Here is an 18,473-nt window from a genome sequence, read left to right on the forward strand (position 1 = left end):
TCTATTATAATGGGAAATTTAATCTCCGTTTCACCATGATTTTGACCTACAATTCAATTTTTAATTTCATATGTTTTTATATGATGTTGGAAGGATAATAGGAAAAAAAAAAACAGAAAGAAAATTATTGTCAAAATATTATTTTCAACTAAATTTTGTTTCAGATAAACCCACTATATATAATATAAAATAATAATATTTATGACCGATTAAGACAGAATCCCAAATTTAACATAACAAAATCGAAAGCAAATACAACACCACAAACAAATACCATATTAAAAGTTCAAAGCACCAATACATTTACATAAAGTAAACCGATACAATTTTTCACTTTTTTGGATTCTTTCATATGTTGTTCTTCAGTCTTCGTTTATTTGCAACCATATAGTAGAAAAAGCCTCTGCACCACACCGACGACTCCACAACCTACAAAGAAAATAAACCAAAAATGTAAAATAAAGAAAATTATAATTTAATGGAGGAATACAAAGATCAAATAAGTGATAGTATTCTTCAAATTACAAGTTTATCAGTAAATAAAATTAATTTAAATTTTCTAAGGAAGAGATACCTTAATATATTGTGTAGCAGAAGATTTCATCTAATCGCTGTCGCTGCTGCTGCTGTCACCGTGTTCGTGTCCGTGCTCGTGTTTCTTCCTCTCTTTCTTCTTCTTCTTCTTCTCCTCTCCCTTCTCATCATGGCCGCCCTCGCCATGGAACTTGTCCTTGATCTTATCAACCAAACCCTCCTTGTGTTCGCCGTACCCATGTTCGGGCTTGTGTTCGCCGTACCCATGTTCCGGCTTGAGCTCGCCGTACCCATGTTCGGGCCTGTGCTCGCCGTACCCATGCTCTGGCTTGTGCTCGCCGTACCCATGCTCCGGCCTGAGCTCGCCGTACCCATGATCGAGCTTGTGCTCGCCGTATCCGTGGTCGGGCTTGTGCTCCACTTCACATACACCAGCCTTGTGATCATCGTGTTTCTCTCCTTCCTTGTGGCCTCCCATGCCAAGTTTCTCTTCGATCTTGTGAATGATTCCTGCCATTATTCTTCCTTTGGTTTGCTTTACAAAATATTGTATGGAATGTATTTAGATCGATGAAGGATGGGTATTAAATAAGGGACTCAAAAGTATTTTAATTTTATTTATATTCGAACTTTAATCTATATAATATCAAGCTATGATTTGATTCGTTTATGCGCATGGACCCCCGCCGGAATGCACGCGGCGTTATCGTACTCATGCCACCTACACTAGGATAAAAGACTTCCATCGAACAATAGAATAGGAAATTTCTTAGTAACCACGCTAGCTCAATAATCTATTGTCTTTTATGGATTTTAGAATGACTTGTTTGATATATATTCTTGTTTTAAATGTTAAATTAAATAATTCCATTCCTTTGATTTATAATCTTTTTCAAATTTTATTTTTTTGACTTAAGTCTACAAACGTTGAATAAAAAGGGTAAACAAATTTTAACAATTAAAAGAGTTATAGTTCTAAATACTGATGGTTATAGTGAAACGCTTATCATTAGGTGGTCAAAATGAAACGCTTACTAAATACTATGATAGTTAATTAAAGCATATATTTATAGCATTTATTGGGAGATATACATGTCTACCTGTCTATCTGTTAGTGTTATGTCATATATTTCAGATATTAGTTTTACAATTTTCTTATCGTCGGTATTATGTACAACAGATATAATATTATTTGTTAAGATCTGATATCGCTCTTTTGTGGTTCACCTAACCAACAATATCAAACAGAAACGGCGTGACATTAACAATTTGAGGCATCAAAACTTCTTATTATGTTGTGTTTCTCGGTATTATCCCATTTATGCTTAAACCAACACGTGAAATGAAGTCTAAATTTTAGAAATTTCACAGGGGTTGAAATCGGGGAGCCAAAGTCTAGTTTTCGTTAATATTTTTTGATAAAATTTGAATCACACCCATATGAGTATGGATTTTGAGACATCTAAAAATACAATAGTCTAATCAGTAGATTTTATAAAAATATAAAATATTTTTGTCTCGATATTTCATTTTTTTTAATAAAAAAATATTTCATTATAGTAAAGAGAGCGACAGGAAGCGGTTGAACCGATGTTGCCGACAATGCAATAATGTAATTGAGGCCACGAAAGATTTATGAAACCAAGATGGAGCTTCCACGTGAATACTCAACGTGTCATAATATGATTCGATGAAAATATAATTTAATATTCAACTTCGTTGAATAGTCTTGAGCCATTCACGGAAATCGGAATCAAATTTTCTGTTACTTTAATAAATCAGTAAAAGCGAATTTTGATTTTTTTTGCTAAAAACTTTGCTTTTGTCGGAAGGTTTCAACGAGATTAATTTAAGCTGAAGTGTAAAAAAACACATTTAATTTAAATTATAATTATAATTATCTTAAACAAATAAATTGAATAATAATACACAAATATAATAAACTAAAATATAATACATTCATTATTTGTCGTATTATAATTAAATATATTATATCATTCATTTCATTTTTCATTTAATCAAATACAAAATCAATTTAATTTAATTGGACATCTTTCAAATATTAGCATTAATATCTTTTATAGATTGTAAAATATCAATATCTACCACATATTTACTTCAACATCGCTACACTTAATTAATTATCTATCATTGTAAATTGCTAACATAATTTGCTAAAATTTATGATTCACTTTTTTTTTATCAATCTTACTTTACAAAAAGACGCACTTAAGCGTATTTAGTGAAGCTTAATATGGTCAATCTATGTTTGAACGCTTTTGGACAAAGAAAAGCGTTTTAGGGAAATTTCATGCATAAACCCGATTAAGCCGAGCTTAGTTAATATTTTAAACACTGATTGTATGATATATAAATTTATATTTTATCCCCACAACCATTTATTTTAAATTATTAATGACCATTTAGGCGTTAGCTTAATGAGAAGAATAAAGATTTAACAATCTTTTATCAGTGATAAAAGTCGAACGAATCGCCTTTTATAACAAGATATGAGTGCAGTTGGTGTAACAGTAATATATCTTTAATTAAAGCGTTGTCGACATGTTGTAATATCTCAAAAATATAAAAGAATAAATAATATTAAAAGTTGTCAAACCACATTATTTTTTTAAATAGTAGTTATGATTGTTTCTTCTCACATTTTACCAGACTAGACCAGCCTCGATCGGGAAAATTTAAAAATGGATGGTTAACCGACTGAATAAATTGAATTTAATAATCTTTTTTTATCCAGAACTTAGTATAATTATTTTGGATAATTAAGCCATTTCTTGTACAAATTGGCTCAAATAGTTCATCCTACTTATTCAGTTCAAAAATAAATTTAATACGTTGAATATCTTTATAAGGGAAAATCAGCGGAATCAAAATCTTGAGTGAAAACCAAAATCTTTTGACTGAAAGCCTTTGAGCAAGTAGCTAGAGCCACAACATTACCAACACAACTACCCTCACCGATTTAAAATATATGTTTGCTGTAATTTATAAGATATGGATAAAGTATAGATGCAGTAACAGGATGTGATGCTCTATGTATTATATTGGCAAAACTTTGTGTGAGACGGTCTCACGGATCGTATTTGTGAGACGGATCTCTTATTTGGGTTATCCATGAAAAAAGTATTACTTTTTATGCTAAGAGTATTACTTTTTTTTATTGTGAATATTAGTAGGGTTGACCCGTCTCATAGATTAAGATCCGTGAGACGGTCTCACATGAGACCTACTCTATTATATTTGGCGTAGATTAGTAAAATGATGTGATAATATGTATTGTGTAGTGTAACCATTATCCCTACAATTCCTAAACTATCGCTTGGTGCAATTGGTATCGGCATGGACTACGACTTATGTTGGACCAACTTACGGTCTATGATCAATAGTTGAGCATGAATATGGGTTGAAACTCTTGTTGGGTCAGCACCCATGGTCGTTACAAAGTAGTTCTAATCGAATAATTTAAAAGACCTATCATACTTGTACCTTAAAAATAATGAAAATCATGGAAGACTTTTCTCCAACGACCACATGTAACCAGTCTCTCTTTTTGTGTGTGTGTGTGTGTCTAGGGCTTATAATATTTTTGTTTCTACTATTTTTTGAAATATTTATATTGCCACGTGAAATGTCATATTGACGATATGATGTTACTGAGAAATATCATATGTTTTCCTCCTAATTAGGTTGCAAATCGTCGATTGTAAACTCGTTATGAATGATATCTTGATTCTTTTTGTGAAATATATAGTGTGAATTATGAATTTGAAATCCTCATCTTCAAATCCATCAATCCAAATTCAATCTTAAATAAATAAAATTATCGAAACTTGTGACATAAATAATATTCTTACAGATCTCCTTTCATAAATTCCATACAGCACAAATATTTGTTTCTTACATGCATTTGGAAATTCGTTCATATTGTCTCACACTGTACATGAACAACTATTTTACATAAATAACATGAAAAACAATGATCTATGAAACCTTCGAATGTTGAAAAATAACAACATAAACATACAAACTCAAGAAATTCATCTCGAAAAATATGACTTAGGCGAGAAGAGACGTCTAGGAGAAAACATCCCCATGTATCTAGGTGAAGCGAGTCCATCAATGGACCTATAATTCGGCATGATGTATCCTTGTCTATCCACATCCCTTACATTCACACCATTAAAAGTAGTACACTTGCCCAACTTCCTGAACCACCCTTTTTTCTTTGGAGAAGTTTTGTCCGACCCGTTAATTTTATCGCATAAATACTGCTTCACAACATGTAATCCTTGCTCGAAAACCTCTATAGGGGGCGACACCAATGGATTGCCTTCAACGCTTAGTTTTTGAAGCTTCTTTAGACAGCCAATGGACTCAGGTAAGGTCGTTATCTTGTTGTAGCTAACGTCTAATTCGATCAAAGACAGTAGAAGGCCTATGGAGTATGGAATATCTGACAAGTATTGAAAGTTTTGACTAACATTGAGGACTTGTAGATTAATTAGGTTTTCGAGGTCTTGTGGGAGCGAACGGAGACAGTTGAGACGTGCATCGAGGACTCGAAGGTTGGTTAAATGGGATGTGGAGTGAGGGAGGAATATAAGCTTGTTGGAGTTGACAGAAAGTTTTTTAAGGTTAAGTAGCTCGAATCCAATGGTGTCTGGCAGTTGGCTCAACTTGTTGAAGTTTGCATTTAACTCTTCCAAAGATCTGAAAGTTTTATACATCAAACTTGTGAATACATAGAAGAAAAACATAAAGAACGAAAACTTGAATGATCGATACAATAACACACACACACTATATTTTTCGGGCTAAACTTTTGTACAATTTATATATGTCGAATATTTGCATGTCCTAGAAAATAATCAATACGATGGATAATTTGTTTTTTCTACACCATTTGCACTACGATTTCTATTGTAATTCAGAATAAAAAATATATCTGGATTTCAAAATTTGATAGATAGAGTTTTCTAAATATAGCGATAAAGTTCATAATATATATTTTAATTTTTTTTTAATTAGAATGATGTGTGAACATTTTGACAAATGAGTAAGGATCAAGACTTCGTAGGCCTCACGCAAATTGGCCCAACAAATTAAGGAGTGGTGGATAGAGCTTGCTAGAAAGGGTGACGATTCCGGATTTTTTTTGTTTTGTTTTACGAATAAATAATTTCTGTCTTCTATATCATCATATATATTTTAATTTGGTACGCAAACTCAAAAAAAAAAAGAGTTTGTTATTAAATATATATGAGTTCTATTTTTCTCCTATATTACACATTATATTAGACTAACGCATCGCATGTGTACATAGAATTTTTTAGCAATAAAATTAGATATAGTATTCTATATAATTCTTGATATATAATTATTTTTTCTAAATAAAATTTGCATCACATAAATGATAAATTAACTAAAACAAGAAATGGCATAAACGGACAAATTTGGATTATAAAAATATTTAACCAAAAGTTGGTTATGTAACCAAGATGTCCGTTTATATTTAACCAAGATATGTATGTGTGTGTATATATATGAGTTGCGTGTGTACGGAGACTTTTTCGGGATATATTTAGATCAAATAATTTATACAGTTCTTAATATCTAATTATTCTTTTAAAATATAATTTGAATCAAAGAAATGATAAATTAACTAAAAAGGAAATGACATAAAAGGGCAAATATAACATATGAAAAAGGCTTCACCAAAAGTTAGTTATGTAAAATGGTCTCTCCTTTTATACTATAGATATTTAATTTGGTGCGTTAACTCGAAATAAAAATTAAAATCGGTACTCCTGATATATATATATATGTCAAACCTGCAATTCTCTATAGTTTTGGGAAGTGATTGAAGAAGATTGCCGGATACATTCAAAATCTTGAGCTTTGACAAACATCCAATTGAATTTGGAAGGAATTTGATCTGATTTGAATGCACGTCCAATACCACAACATTCAGCAGTCTTGCTGTCAGAGATTCTGGAATGATCTGTCAAAAAGGAAAAATTATAAAATTAAATTCCTATGTTAAATCTAAATTTCTTCAATTTTGAGATTACGATACTCGGGAATTTTAAGCTTAGGAGGCCATATCCGTTTTTTCTCAACTATTTGTCAAAATTAAAGCTCAATCATTTCAAAACCAAAAGTTGAAATTAAACTATCGTAGGTCTAAGTTTGAAGGATTGACCTTATATATATTTATTTATATAACCTTCACCAATATTTTTTCAAACAAAAAATTTGTCACCTTTCAATCGAATCCAGTTTTCTTTCATTTTTTTTTTCGGAAAAAATAGTTAAAGTAAAATAAAACTATTTCATCAAAGTTGTCAAAGTCGGGGCCGAGAAAAAACAGAAAGCAAAAAAAACCTGGAGATTGTTATTGGAGATGTCTAATTTGCAGATGGCAGCTAGATTAATGGTTGGATTAGACGGGAAAGAGTCCAAATTCATCCCTCTCAAATCCACTATTTCAAGCTTATCCATGGCTTCATCTTCTTCCTCCTTCACCATTCTCTGATTCCTTCTCATGTTCATCTTTCTGCTATTCCTCATATCACACCTCACCTGCTGCAGCTCTTCACACATCATCTTTGTATAATTTCACGCACAAACACATACTCCAATCTGTATGTATCTATATAATTCCGAGTAGTGTAAGAATGATACCTAGAGAACAAGTGTACGCAGAGCTATATATATATATATATATATCGTGAGAGAGAGAGATAGGGATAAGATACGTGCATGAGGAAGAAAGTGGAGAGGACGTGAGTGCGGAAGAGAAAGGGAAGCGCGTGGGGATGACGAATGGCAAGTCCAAGTTTACGTGTATTGCGTATTAACGTTACCAGCTCCGAAAAAGTCAACTTTTCGGTTTTCTGTGCTTGGCCACCAGCTTGCCCGAGAAAACCGCTGGTCTTACCATTTATTATTCAACAATTATAATCATCATTAATGTTTTAAATGTAGAAGAGTCTGGCTTGATCCAACTAATACGGTAAATTAACTTAACGCATAAGAATTCAAAAGCATAAACCGGTTTAAATAAGATTTTGTTTATCTAATGAGTCAAAAATTTGATCCTAATTATCCCGCGTGTTTCGCTTCTAAATAAAAAATTCAAAAACAACAAATCTCGTAGCATATAAATAAATGAATTAAACACTATATTATTCCATAAAAAGGAAGTTTGTTCTAACAACCAGAAATTGAAACATAAATGGTGGAAATATGTTCTAATAAAATACATCAGCTTAAGCCTAAAAATGTAAATAACAACATCAGCAGCAATGTCACCATCCCCAAAACTAAGTGTTTTATTATGTCATTTAATTTTCGAAAAAGTAAAATTATTTTAGATGAATTTTTTTAGTCCTATATATTTGTCATTTTGCGATTTTGATCTTTTATACTATTAAATTTCAATATTAGTTATATATCTTCTAAATTGTGACAAGTTTAAGTCATTTTTCATCACAAATATTAATATGACACTTAACACGTCGACTCCACGTCAGTATTACAATGACGCCACATCGAAAAAGGACAAAAATTGCTAAAAAAACAAAGATAAAAGGACTAAACCTCAAACATTGAGAACCAAAATGACAGATACAATCACAAATAACCAAACAAACAATTTCCCATTAGTTTAGAGTATGATACACCTGGAACTGAAATTTGTGAGATTTGAAATTCATGAATTTTGAAGTTACCAACTTGAATGAGATGACCCAATCGTATTATTTATATCAAATGAACGCCATTAGGTCAATTATGTAAGATCCAATTTGATCTCATGAAAAGAAAATGTGAAATTTGTGATGGTTTTTTAATTTGCTGTTAGAGCAGGATAACAACAGTCGAAAAGAAACGTATTTCAACTATAGTAAATTACCAACGAGGTGGATGAAAAGGACAAAAGAGCAAAACTTAAGAAGTCAAAGGCAGTGGCAAATAATTTCTTTATTGCGACAAAAGAATTAATTTTGTTCGCTTCTTTTTGTGTGTGGAATTTAATTTCCTTGTGATTCTTAAGGAATTGGATAAAGACTAGTATGATATATTAATATGATCACCATTTGGACTTTCTGTGTGTTTTTTTTAAAATTATTATTACATGTCAACATTTTATGAGCTACGTGTTCTTTTTATGAACTCGACGTCTAAGCATCGCGGGGACGTCTTCCAACCGGTCATTTCTGGAGGTTTAATAAATATTAATGGCAAAAACTTGTGTGAGACGGTCTCACGAGACGGATCTCTTATTTGGGTCATCCATGAAAAAGTATTACTTTTTATACTAATAATATTATTTTTATTGTGAATATCCGTAGGTTGACCCGTCTCACAGATTAAAATCCGTGAGACGATCTCACATGAGACTCACTCATAAGTCATATCTAATTTTGGTCATTTTATTATTTGGTTCATTAAGTTTTTTTTAGATGTCTTAAATTCACATCTATTAAATCTCCATTACGTAAAGCTATAATGGAGATAAAATAGGGTATGCATATATTTTATTTGGGTTACACATTCAAAATATTATTTTTTATGTCAAAATATTATTTTTATTATAAATATTTCAAATAAGTTGATTTACAGGGTGGGGTGTGTATTCACTTATCCAAAAGTATCCACTATTTAAATATAATGCGCAGAGAAATAGGTGTACTTTGATGTAACAAATGATAACAATTGAATGATACATTTATTAAATTTGAGATAATCCATAATATATTTTCAACATGCAATTAAAATATGAAGAACCAAAAATTCAAACAAGAGAGATATGGTGTGGGACATGCAATTGATTGTTTTTGAATTAAAATGGGAAGTCATGATTCTTGCATGCATGTGATTGTGAGTCATCAAATTCTTTAATGGCTTTTTAATTAGTTTTCCACCACTTTGAATAATTTGGCAGCATGCGGTCACTTGCACGACTACGTATACCTTCCTTTTCCTTTAATGTATTAGAATATAATATAGCCACCATTGTATGCCCGTACAGTATCTTTGTCAATTATCTACGTATTAATGCATTATTGATATCCAGTCTCGAGATTCTTAATGTTCGTTTTGAATCGGGGAATGGGTTTGATGTCAAGTTTGAATATAATTAGTAATTAAGTGAGCATCGAATTCGAGTGATTTACTAATTAATTAAATTTATTTCTGATTTGTGGGCATCTCCAACATATGTGATATTAATGTAACTTTAATCGAATTGATTTACATTTGATAATAATATACTGAGTTAAATATGGAGTCTATCTGATTTCTTTGTATGGACAAAATTAAATCAAACGTATTGAATTAGGTGAAGCAAATGATTTGGAGCGATTCGTTTGGTTGAAGATATACTTTTTCTATAAACCTATGATCTTATCTATATTTTATTTTATTACGATATAATATATCTACGACCACACGTTCTAAATATGAATAAACTATCTTTCAAAAATGATCACGACGTCATTAATTAAACAAATTGAAGTAATTATTCTGCAGTTATTTTAGAACTACCACGACCACCAGACATTTCAGTGTTTCCAACCCTAATTTACAGTTGAGGTGTTGACTCGAGCTTCACACGTACGTAGTTACATGACCAGTTCGGACCGGCCGAACTCAAGAACGGATCCTCCAATCTCCATCGTCCGATGACGTGTCAAAACGAGCATGACATGTAATCACAAAAGTAGTCCAGACTCACCAGAGCCTCCGAACTACTCCTATAAATAAGTCATTCTGATTTCATTTTAAGACAGATCGTAATCTATATAATATTCTATCTAATAGGACAAAAATTATTTAAGTATGTACTATTAAAATATTGGTGTACTTTTGGTGTACCCGCATGATAACAATTCAACGATACATTTATATATTTTCAATTTCAACTTGTAATTAAAATATGAAGAACCAAAATTTTAAACGAAAGATGTTGAAATTTTAACGGATCACTTTATAGAATAAATATATTTCCTAAAAAAATAGAATTAGTGACTTCTTGTTTATCACTTGTACGACTAGGTACATATTTCCTTTTCGTTTAATGCATTTGAATTTTTACCTTGGAATAAAAGCCATCATATCATGTCCGTACATTTATTTTATCCATCAGTGGTCAACTATTTTCTTACCCGACTTAAAGAATTTTTTTTAATAAAATATACATTCGAATATTATAATATTATTGGGGATTATCCCATTTAACATATTTTATTTAGTTTTGCATTGCTTAAATTATCATCTAACGACTGATTAATTTGGAGCCGTTTAATCACTTTAATTAACTACTACTCTATATGTCCCTGTCTCTTGGCGCAACAACACAAACATCCCAAAAATAAGACGAGATATTAAATTTGAGACCCAATATTATAAATACGAGGGCGAAATTTTTCAAAACAAAAACGTAACAAAAAATTGAGTGTGTTTCTTTATATCTAATCTAGCCACGGATTGTTAATGATCATTTTGAATTATTGGATATGCATTTAATTATACATGAAATATTGAGTGTGTTACTTTTTTCTTGACGCTTAACGTAACAAAAAATATCCCCACATTAATCAGGCCAGATGGAGATACTGCTTGTAGGGGGTTAAAGGGAACAGTACTTATTTGAAAAATTATAAACCATATTTCAAAAATTGTAGAGACCATTTAGCAAAACACACACACACACACATGGCAAAAAACTTTAGATGCATTACTTAAATAAATAACAACATTTTATCTAATATACAGAGACCATGAAAACAATCAGTTCATCAAACAATTTTTTTTCAAAAAATAAGTGGTACCGTCTCCTTTGAAAAAAAAAACATTTAAGTAATAAAGCATCAGCAACTGTATTTCCTGCTCGAATATGATGTAGCCTAGTCGAAAATTCGAATGCCATGTGCTTCGAATTAATAATCAAGATGAAATTCCACTCGTACTTCATCATATTCACCTCAGGTTCATTTTAAAGCAAGAAGTAATTCAATTTTGAGTAGCTCATGCATTATCTATGGAGTTCTGTATTATTGATATAAACTTGATATTGGTCAAATATTTACTCAAACGCAAGGCTCTAATCCAGCCCTCTTTATTTTTAAATTTTCTTTCACTCAATCATAATTTTTTACCTTTATTTTGTAAACTACGTACTAGTTTTTACGACCAAGTTTAAAGAGAAAAATACAAAATTGGTTATGTTGACTGGCCTAAAATAGTGACTTTGGTTATCTAGTTAGTAACATTTAAGTCTCGGCATAATAACTTTTCTTCTTTAGCAGTACTGATATGACATTGAATATTGCTGATGTGGCATGAATAATTTTTGACATGGCGTTTGATACTACTAAGGTGTCTTACGATAAAAAAAAGTTAAATTTACAAAAGAAGGAATGTTATTGCACTAAAATGAAACTTAACTAATTAGCTAGAGGACGAAAACAACAATTTGGCCAACTTACAGGACCAATTTCACAATTTTCCCAAATATTAAATGATATTTTTCATCTTTGTACTAACAAAGCTCATTTAATTGCTCTATTATCTATTCTTAAGTGCTTTAGTTTCCTATCCATTTGTTTTCCATGTGTAGAAATCAGTCTTTAAAATTTGTAAAAGCCCCCCGTCCTTGGATTTTCCTGTTACCTATTGCTGATTTTTGCGAACTGAATTATTAGGGAACAATAGACGCTTCACCACTGTTATTAGACTTTTTTGGAGGCCTCTACTTTCTATCAGGGTAGTCCTTCTTGTAAATGACCACAACGAAAGCATTTGTACTAATTTGGTTGGCTTCTAGAGCTTCATCTATACTTATTACCTTTCTCATCCAACTTGATTTCAATGTTCTATAGGTCATCCAAGATTTTAATCTCTCTCCGATCTTGAATGAGTATTGTTGTTTCATACGGTGCCTATTGGCCAAGGATTTTGTCATGCGTAGATTTTCAAGTTTAAGCCAAATGCCAGCATCTAGGATTGTTAATTAAACGATTTAAACAGGAAAACCGACTAGACCGTAAATTTTGGTTTATATGGTTGGGTTTAAATAGTTTATCGGTCCATTTCGATTTTGGTTTTTGATAATTTCAGTTTGATTTTCGGTTTTGAAAATTTGTACGTACCTCAAATTTAATCTAATTTTGAAGGTTTATTGTTTCCTTATGAATGTCTGTGTTGGTGGTGTAAATTCTCGTAATGTCCATCCTAATCGAAAAGTGATGCCATTTTTCTTGCGTGTCTGTTCAACTATTTAAAAATAAAATGATGTCCAAATTTTTCGATTTTTTTTATTATAATCGAATATTACAATTAGTTCTATGTATAAATCATATATTAAAAATCATAAAATCAATTTCAAAATTCCCATTGCCAAAATTCTAAAAATTCGAAATCTATGACTTTTTAAAATTTCGCTTTTGATTTTGAATTGCGAAAAGCTAATTAATCACCAATTTAGAAAATATTTATATCTGAATCGAATAAAAAACGATAAAAATGAAGAAGAAAAGAAACATTAACTAATATGTATATAGAAATTTGATTTGAAGGGAGAAGAGAGACACATAGAAATGTACGTAAGTTGAAGGTAATGGAGAAGAGGGGGAGACACATGATAAAGGTTTTAAAAGTCCACCCATTTTTTAGGTTAAACTATTGATAATTTTTTACATTTATAACTGTATTTTATGTTTTTATTTTAACGAATTTTATGGAGCAATTAAAAGTGAATTGAAATATTGAATATCTTTTATAAAGTTTTTAAAATTAAGATTGAAGTACCTGATTTTTAAAAACACTGGAAAATTTTATTTTAGATATCAATAGACTTGTATAGAAATTATAAAAATCTAAACTGAATACATGTGAACTTTTAAACTCCACGCGACTCTATAAAAGTATTTAATTCTCCAACGTTGAATAGGCAATCCTTTTTCATATATCACTTTCTTTTTATTAAGAACACTTTAAATTCAATTCTTTTTGTAATTTCTTAGATTGATCGAAATCAAGTTTTCAGAAACCTAAAGAAAATAGCAGCTGACAGGGTTCTTTATGAGCAGGCAAAGTAAGAAAGAAGGGAAAAAAAAGAAAAGTTTATTTATATGATTTGGATTTTATTTCCTTTGCTTGCATCATTGCATGCATTCTGCGTGCTGTCTCTTGGCTGTCTTCTCCACTCTAAATTTAAGCATTTTCTGGTGGTTTCTGCCTTTCGAAACTACTCTCAATCGGTGCAACTCGTGCGACTGTCACGTGTAGACGTCCCTCGACTATATTCCTCCATCCATCCTACCAACTTCTTTAATTGATCAAACACACGCAGGTAAATTCATACAGGATCCCTACTCTAACGACCCTGAGGTTCTTGTGTGTATTTAGCATTCATATATAAAGAGTTGTGTGTTTTAAGCAAGAGATTGCCGAGAAAAAGAGAGAATATGGTGATAATTGATTTGAGGCAAGTGATGGCTGCAATCCTTACGTTTTCAATGTTCATAATGCTGGGAAACATGATCAAGAGGGACCATATCGATCCACTTTTTGTAAGTTAAAGAAAACCTTTCCTAATCTGTTTTATCAACTAAACTAAATGTAGAGTTTATCATTGATATATAGTTTGAGCTATATTGGTAAGTATAAAAGAATTTTAAACAATAATTTGGGCATGGATAATTTCCCTTTTTTGCATCTCCACTTTTGACTAAAACCGCTTGAACACATATATATAAGTGGTAGAAAATCAGTTGACGTTTTGAAAAATAGTTTTTAGTTAATTTTTAAGGGCAGTTTTTTCATTATCAACAAGATATATTATCATGCTTAATTGAATTTTATTTTCTTTTAATTCATACATCAAAGATTTTGTTGGTGTTGCCGTCTTTGAAAGTGATCTATGCATGAAACGGAAATATATTTACTAATTTCTGAAATTAATGACTTGCCAATTCATAGAAATTAAAATTAAGGCCATTTTTTCATAGATTTTTAAAGGTTGATAAGATGAGATAAAAATTTAGAAGTTGTCACCGTAAAAATTGCATGTATATGATGAATTAATCAATTTTATACTATTTGTTGAAGGAAACCGTGCAACCCAGAGCCTCCGATAACAAGTTCAAAGTTTCGAAAGCCACTGATGTTAGACTTGTTGAAGAGAGTTACGGCCCCTGGCAGGAACACTACAAACCCGCCAAACATTGCTGGAAAAAACCTGCAATCAGTAAGTCTGATCTCCGAATGTAAATATATTTATTCAGAAAACCAATTATATGTAGAATCTTAGTTCTATTTTCTTTAATAAGATTACTATTAAATTTTTAAAATAATTTTTGTTTGTTATATGCAGAAGGAAAAGATCAGTCAAATGGCTATATCTTTTTCTCGTTGACTCATGGCCCTGAATTTCATGCTTCTCAGGTTTTTCCTAAAATCCTTTTGCTCGTCTTTAAGAAATACATACTTAAATACACATACAAATATTAAATAACATTATGTTACGTTGCTTGTATCTCAGGTTGCTAACGTTGTGGAAGTAGCAAGGCGTCTCGGTGCAACACTCGCACTTCCTGATATAAAAGGAACCAAATTCGGAGAAAAAAAGTGAGTCTCATCATGAAAATTATTCTAATCGTAACTTCGATAAGATTTGTAAATACAAGGAAAACTTTCAAAAACCATTCAATAAGTTGATCTAGATAAGGTTTGATAATTAGTCAAAATTTAATGATCTCAGGGTAATATATTGGCGTTTTTTCAATTTTTGGTTCGATTTCATAATAATACTGATGTATCAGCAATGATGTCAGTATTTGCAATTCTAATATTTTTTTACCTGGAGTACGATGATTTGCAACTATTCAACAGTATCCATCTTGTGCCATGTCAACACTGATAACAAAGTTGCAGAACTAAAATTGAAAGTATACTTGTTAGAGGACTAAAATCACAATCAGACTCCAACGAATAAGATACATACATATATATATCTCTATTTTGCTAATTTACAAAATTCTACAGCCACCTCTGGCGTATTGCATTAATTTTTTGTCATAATAAACCTACTGCATGTAAGGTATTTCCAGGTCTTTTGGAGATGTCTACGATGTCAACAACTTCGTTACAACCTTGAAGGGAGTAGTTCGAGTTGACAAGAATCCACCCATTGACCTATCAAACTCGAGCCTGCCCATTGTGAGGATCCCTGAAAGTGTTTCTGAAGATTTAATCGACTCAGAGATTGTCCCCATCTTTCGTGTCAAAAGAAACTTGAGGATTGTCACTAGCTTCGATTCATCACCTAGGACAAAGGCGAAAGAAAACAATTTAGCAAGTTCATACCGGTGCACTGCTATGTTTGAAAGCCTTAAACTTCAGGTGGAGTTGCAAGAACTTGTTGATTCTACTGTGGGATCGTTGCGGAGCCTGAGCCAGAACTCTAAGGGACGTTTTGTTGCAGTCGACTTGAGGGCTGAAATGATGCAGAAAAAGGCTTGCCAGGAGGCTGATGCATCGAGTAAACGGTGCTATGATGGGAATGAAGTGGCGGAGTTTTTGACGAGGATTGGATTTAAAGAACAGGTGATTGTGTATTTAACTCAGACAGGATGGCAGGGTGACTTTCTCAAAGAATTCAGGACTGCTTTTCCCAACACTTTTACTAAGGTCTGGTAAAATAAGATAATCGAACTTCATATTATCTTTTCTAAAAATAATTTTTAGAAGATAATTAGAAGTCATTTTCAAATGTACAAATTAAACCTAAAATATTGACGACTATTAGTACTTAGCCATTCTAGGATGTAATAATGCCGGCTTATGCAAAGGCCAAGTTCTTGAATTCAGAAATACCTGAATACGAAAGATTCATCGACTTTCATATTTGCTCGCAAGGCGATGTGTTTGTGCCAGCGGTCATGGGAAGATTCTATGCCAGCGTCGTGGGACAAAGGGTCGCCTCTGGCAGGACACAAGTGTTTGTTCCGGCCAAGAAAGTTGGTGCCTCCAATGATTCTGCCGATGATTACCTATCCCTTTACATTCAGAAAAAGAACCATGACGCGCACTCATGTTTCTGCTGAAGTTATGTATTAGTGTATTACGCATATCTGTCGTGTCATCGTGCATACTATAAATATTTGGTGTGTTCGGAACTTCATAAAGATCAGTTGTAACGTTTGCATTGTAAAGTCGCTCGCAACTCATAATGAGTTGTGACTAAACATAATTAAATGTCGTATAATGTATGCTGAAGTTGTGTTGTTATTTTATGTTATAACTTAGCATGATCAAATGATGATGATGATGATGACGACATACTGATAAACACACTAGGGCTGCTGGAAATTTTTCTGCCATGACCTCTTCTATGCAATTAAGCAGATATCACAATTACAAATAGCTGAAAAGTATTTTAGAAAGGAAGATCGTATCTCGATGATGTGTGTCTTCCTTTATTTATTGTGGAAGAATGCTAAAGGACATGAATTCGATTTTTACAAGGAAATGCTCAATGTTAATTCACTACAAAAAAAGAGGACATTATAGGAGTGGTTTTTTTGACCATTAGGAGCAGTTTGTAGCAGCTTCGACCCTTTTACCATTCATTTTGGGACCGGTCCTGTCGCCGGCGCTCCTGATCAAGTCCTACTAGAGGCGGTATTAGTATTTGGAGAGATCATTTATACCGCTCTTAAAGCTAATGAATAGAACTGGTTTTCCTATTTAGTACAGTTTTAGAAGCGGGTTATAGAACAGTTTCCAAAACCCTATTTTTTTTAGTGTGGTTGCATGCATTACATGAAATTAAGGATTAATCATCCTGTTGGTCGTGTTGTCGTGTCTAAATAAGAGATGCCGGCAGCTCATTAGAAATTTGTGTCATCTTTGCATTGTAAGGCGTGGGACTAAACTTAGTATTCTTCAAATATTATAATACTAACCACGACAATTATAATTTGTTATTATGACTAGAAAAAAGCATGTCCACTACACGTGCAACATGATAAATTTTTAATTATTTGAAAGAGCACGTTAGGAGCACGTGCATAGCACGGAGGAAACCGTTGCAGTCGAACCATTGAATAATACATTTTATTATTAAATCTTTGAATAATATATACTTTGTTATCGTTCCAAATTTAACTGTGTAGTTTTTTTTTTCTAGATTATAATCGCTTAGGCAGTCAATATTTTTTTTTTTATGGTTAACATATACGTGATCTATATAAGAATATGGTTAGAGATAGAATATCTTAATATTCTCCTTAATATCCATTGGCATTCTAAGCACTATACTGATCTATATACGTGATCTATATAGCTTGATTGTTTTTCTGTGTTTGTCGTTAATATCCATTGGCATTCTAAGCACTATACTGAAACAAAACCAACATAATTCGTGCAGTTATTCGATGTTATAATTTAATTTTTATAAAAAATTACATAACGTGTATTTTCCATACCAAAATATGGAAGATTAATCGACTTCTACATGTGCGTGCAAGGCGACGTGTTTGAGCCAGTCATGGGACAAATGATCGCCTCAGGCAGGACACAAGTGTTTGTTCCGGCCAAGAAAAGTGGCGCTGCAGCTTCTAATGATTCTGCCAATGATTAGTGATTACCTCTCTTTTTATACACAAAAGAAGAACCATATGATGTGAACTGTTTTTGCTGAAATTTAGGATTAAGCATGTATGTTTGTCCCGTTGTTGCGTCTAAATAAGAGATGCTCGTGGATCATTAGGAGTTGTGAATTTTGTAAATGCTGCCTATTGTCTATCAATAACAATGACAATTGTTATTTATTATTACTACTAGAAAAGAGCACGTGCTAAGCACGTGCGTTACACGCGTAGAACCCTGTTGCAGTTGAATCACTGAATTAT

The 18,473-nt window shown here is 32.0% G+C and overlaps 3 protein-coding genes and 1 long non-coding RNA gene across 4 annotated transcripts; 2 read left to right on the forward strand and 2 right to left on the reverse strand.

Annotated features, from left to right (window-relative positions):
• Positions 1 to 180: 180 nt before the first annotated feature.
• On the reverse strand, positions 181 to 1,111 carry LOC142545984 (uncharacterized). The gene is made up of 2 exons (XM_075653452.1): positions 575 to 1,111; positions 181 to 429 (listed from the first exon to the last, which is right to left on the reverse strand). The coding sequence occupies exon 1, from the start codon at positions 1,049 to 1,051 to the stop codon at positions 605 to 607; it is 447 nt and encodes a 148-aa protein (XP_075509567.1). The 5' UTR covers positions 1,052 to 1,111; the 3' UTR covers positions 181 to 429; positions 575 to 604.
• A 3,279-nt stretch (positions 1,112 to 4,390) lies between these two features.
• Positions 4,391 to 7,338, reverse strand: LOC142545986 (plant intracellular Ras-group-related LRR protein 6-like). Its single transcript, XM_075653453.1, has 3 exons — positions 6,937 to 7,338; positions 6,384 to 6,553; positions 4,391 to 5,262 (listed from the first exon to the last, which is right to left on the reverse strand). Exons 1-3 carry the CDS (start codon positions 7,156 to 7,158, stop codon positions 4,590 to 4,592), a joined length of 1,065 nt encoding a protein of 354 aa, XP_075509568.1. The 5' UTR covers positions 7,159 to 7,338; the 3' UTR covers positions 4,391 to 4,589.
• On the forward strand, positions 4,793 to 6,004 carry LOC142545987 (uncharacterized). The gene is made up of 2 exons (XR_012820404.1): positions 4,793 to 4,930; positions 5,049 to 6,004. It is a non-coding gene; the product is annotated as an uncharacterized LOC142545987 (long non-coding RNA).
• A 6,197-nt stretch (positions 7,339 to 13,535) lies between the features above and the next one.
• LOC142544670 (protein MANNAN SYNTHESIS-RELATED 2-like) lies at positions 13,536 to 16,815 on the forward strand. The gene is made up of 6 exons (XM_075651705.1): positions 13,536 to 14,129; positions 14,668 to 14,806; positions 14,933 to 15,003; positions 15,101 to 15,186; positions 15,669 to 16,248; positions 16,383 to 16,815. The coding sequence occupies exons 1-6, from the start codon at positions 14,025 to 14,027 to the stop codon at positions 16,662 to 16,664; spliced, it is 1,263 nt and encodes a 420-aa protein (XP_075507820.1). The 5' UTR covers positions 13,536 to 14,024; the 3' UTR covers positions 16,665 to 16,815.
• The last annotated feature ends 1,658 nt before the right edge of the window (positions 16,816 to 18,473 follow it).

Source organism: Primulina tabacum, chromosome 5 (genome assembly GCF_025594145.1).
Source record: "Primulina tabacum isolate GXHZ01 chromosome 5, ASM2559414v2, whole genome shotgun sequence".
In the NCBI taxonomy this organism is placed as follows: Eukaryota; Viridiplantae; Streptophyta; class Magnoliopsida; order Lamiales; family Gesneriaceae; genus Primulina; species Primulina tabacum.

What these genes read in the sequence shown, in the direction of transcription:
- LOC142545984 (XM_075653452.1), bottom strand. Translation starts at nt 1,051, where the DNA reads ATGGCAGGAATCATTCACAAGATCGAAGAGAAACTTGGCATGGGAGGC.
- LOC142545986 (XM_075653453.1), bottom strand. Translation starts at nt 7,158, where the DNA reads ATGATGTGTGAAGAGCTGCAGCAGGTGAGGTGTGATATGAGGAATAGC. An exon ending in TCTCCAATAACAATCTCCAG is followed by an intron (nt 6,554 to 6,936) that starts GTTTTTTTTGCT and finishes CCTTTTTGACAG; the next exon opens with ATCATTCCAGAATCTCTGAC. An exon ending in AAAACTATAGAGAATTGCAG is followed by an intron (nt 5,263 to 6,383) that starts GTTTGACATATA and finishes TAAAACTTTCAG; the next exon opens with ATCTTTGGAAGAGTTAAATG.
- LOC142544670 (XM_075651705.1), top strand. Translation starts at nt 14,025, where the DNA reads ATGGTGATAATTGATTTGAGGCAAGTGATGGCTGCAATCCTTACGTTT. An exon ending in ACCATATCGATCCACTTTTT is followed by an intron (nt 14,130 to 14,667) that starts GTAAGTTAAAGA and finishes TATTTGTTGAAG; the next exon opens with GAAACCGTGCAACCCAGAGC. An exon ending in ACCAAATTCGGAGAAAAAAA is followed by an intron (nt 15,187 to 15,668) that starts GTGAGTCTCATC and finishes AGGTATTTCCAG; the next exon opens with GTCTTTTGGAGATGTCTACG.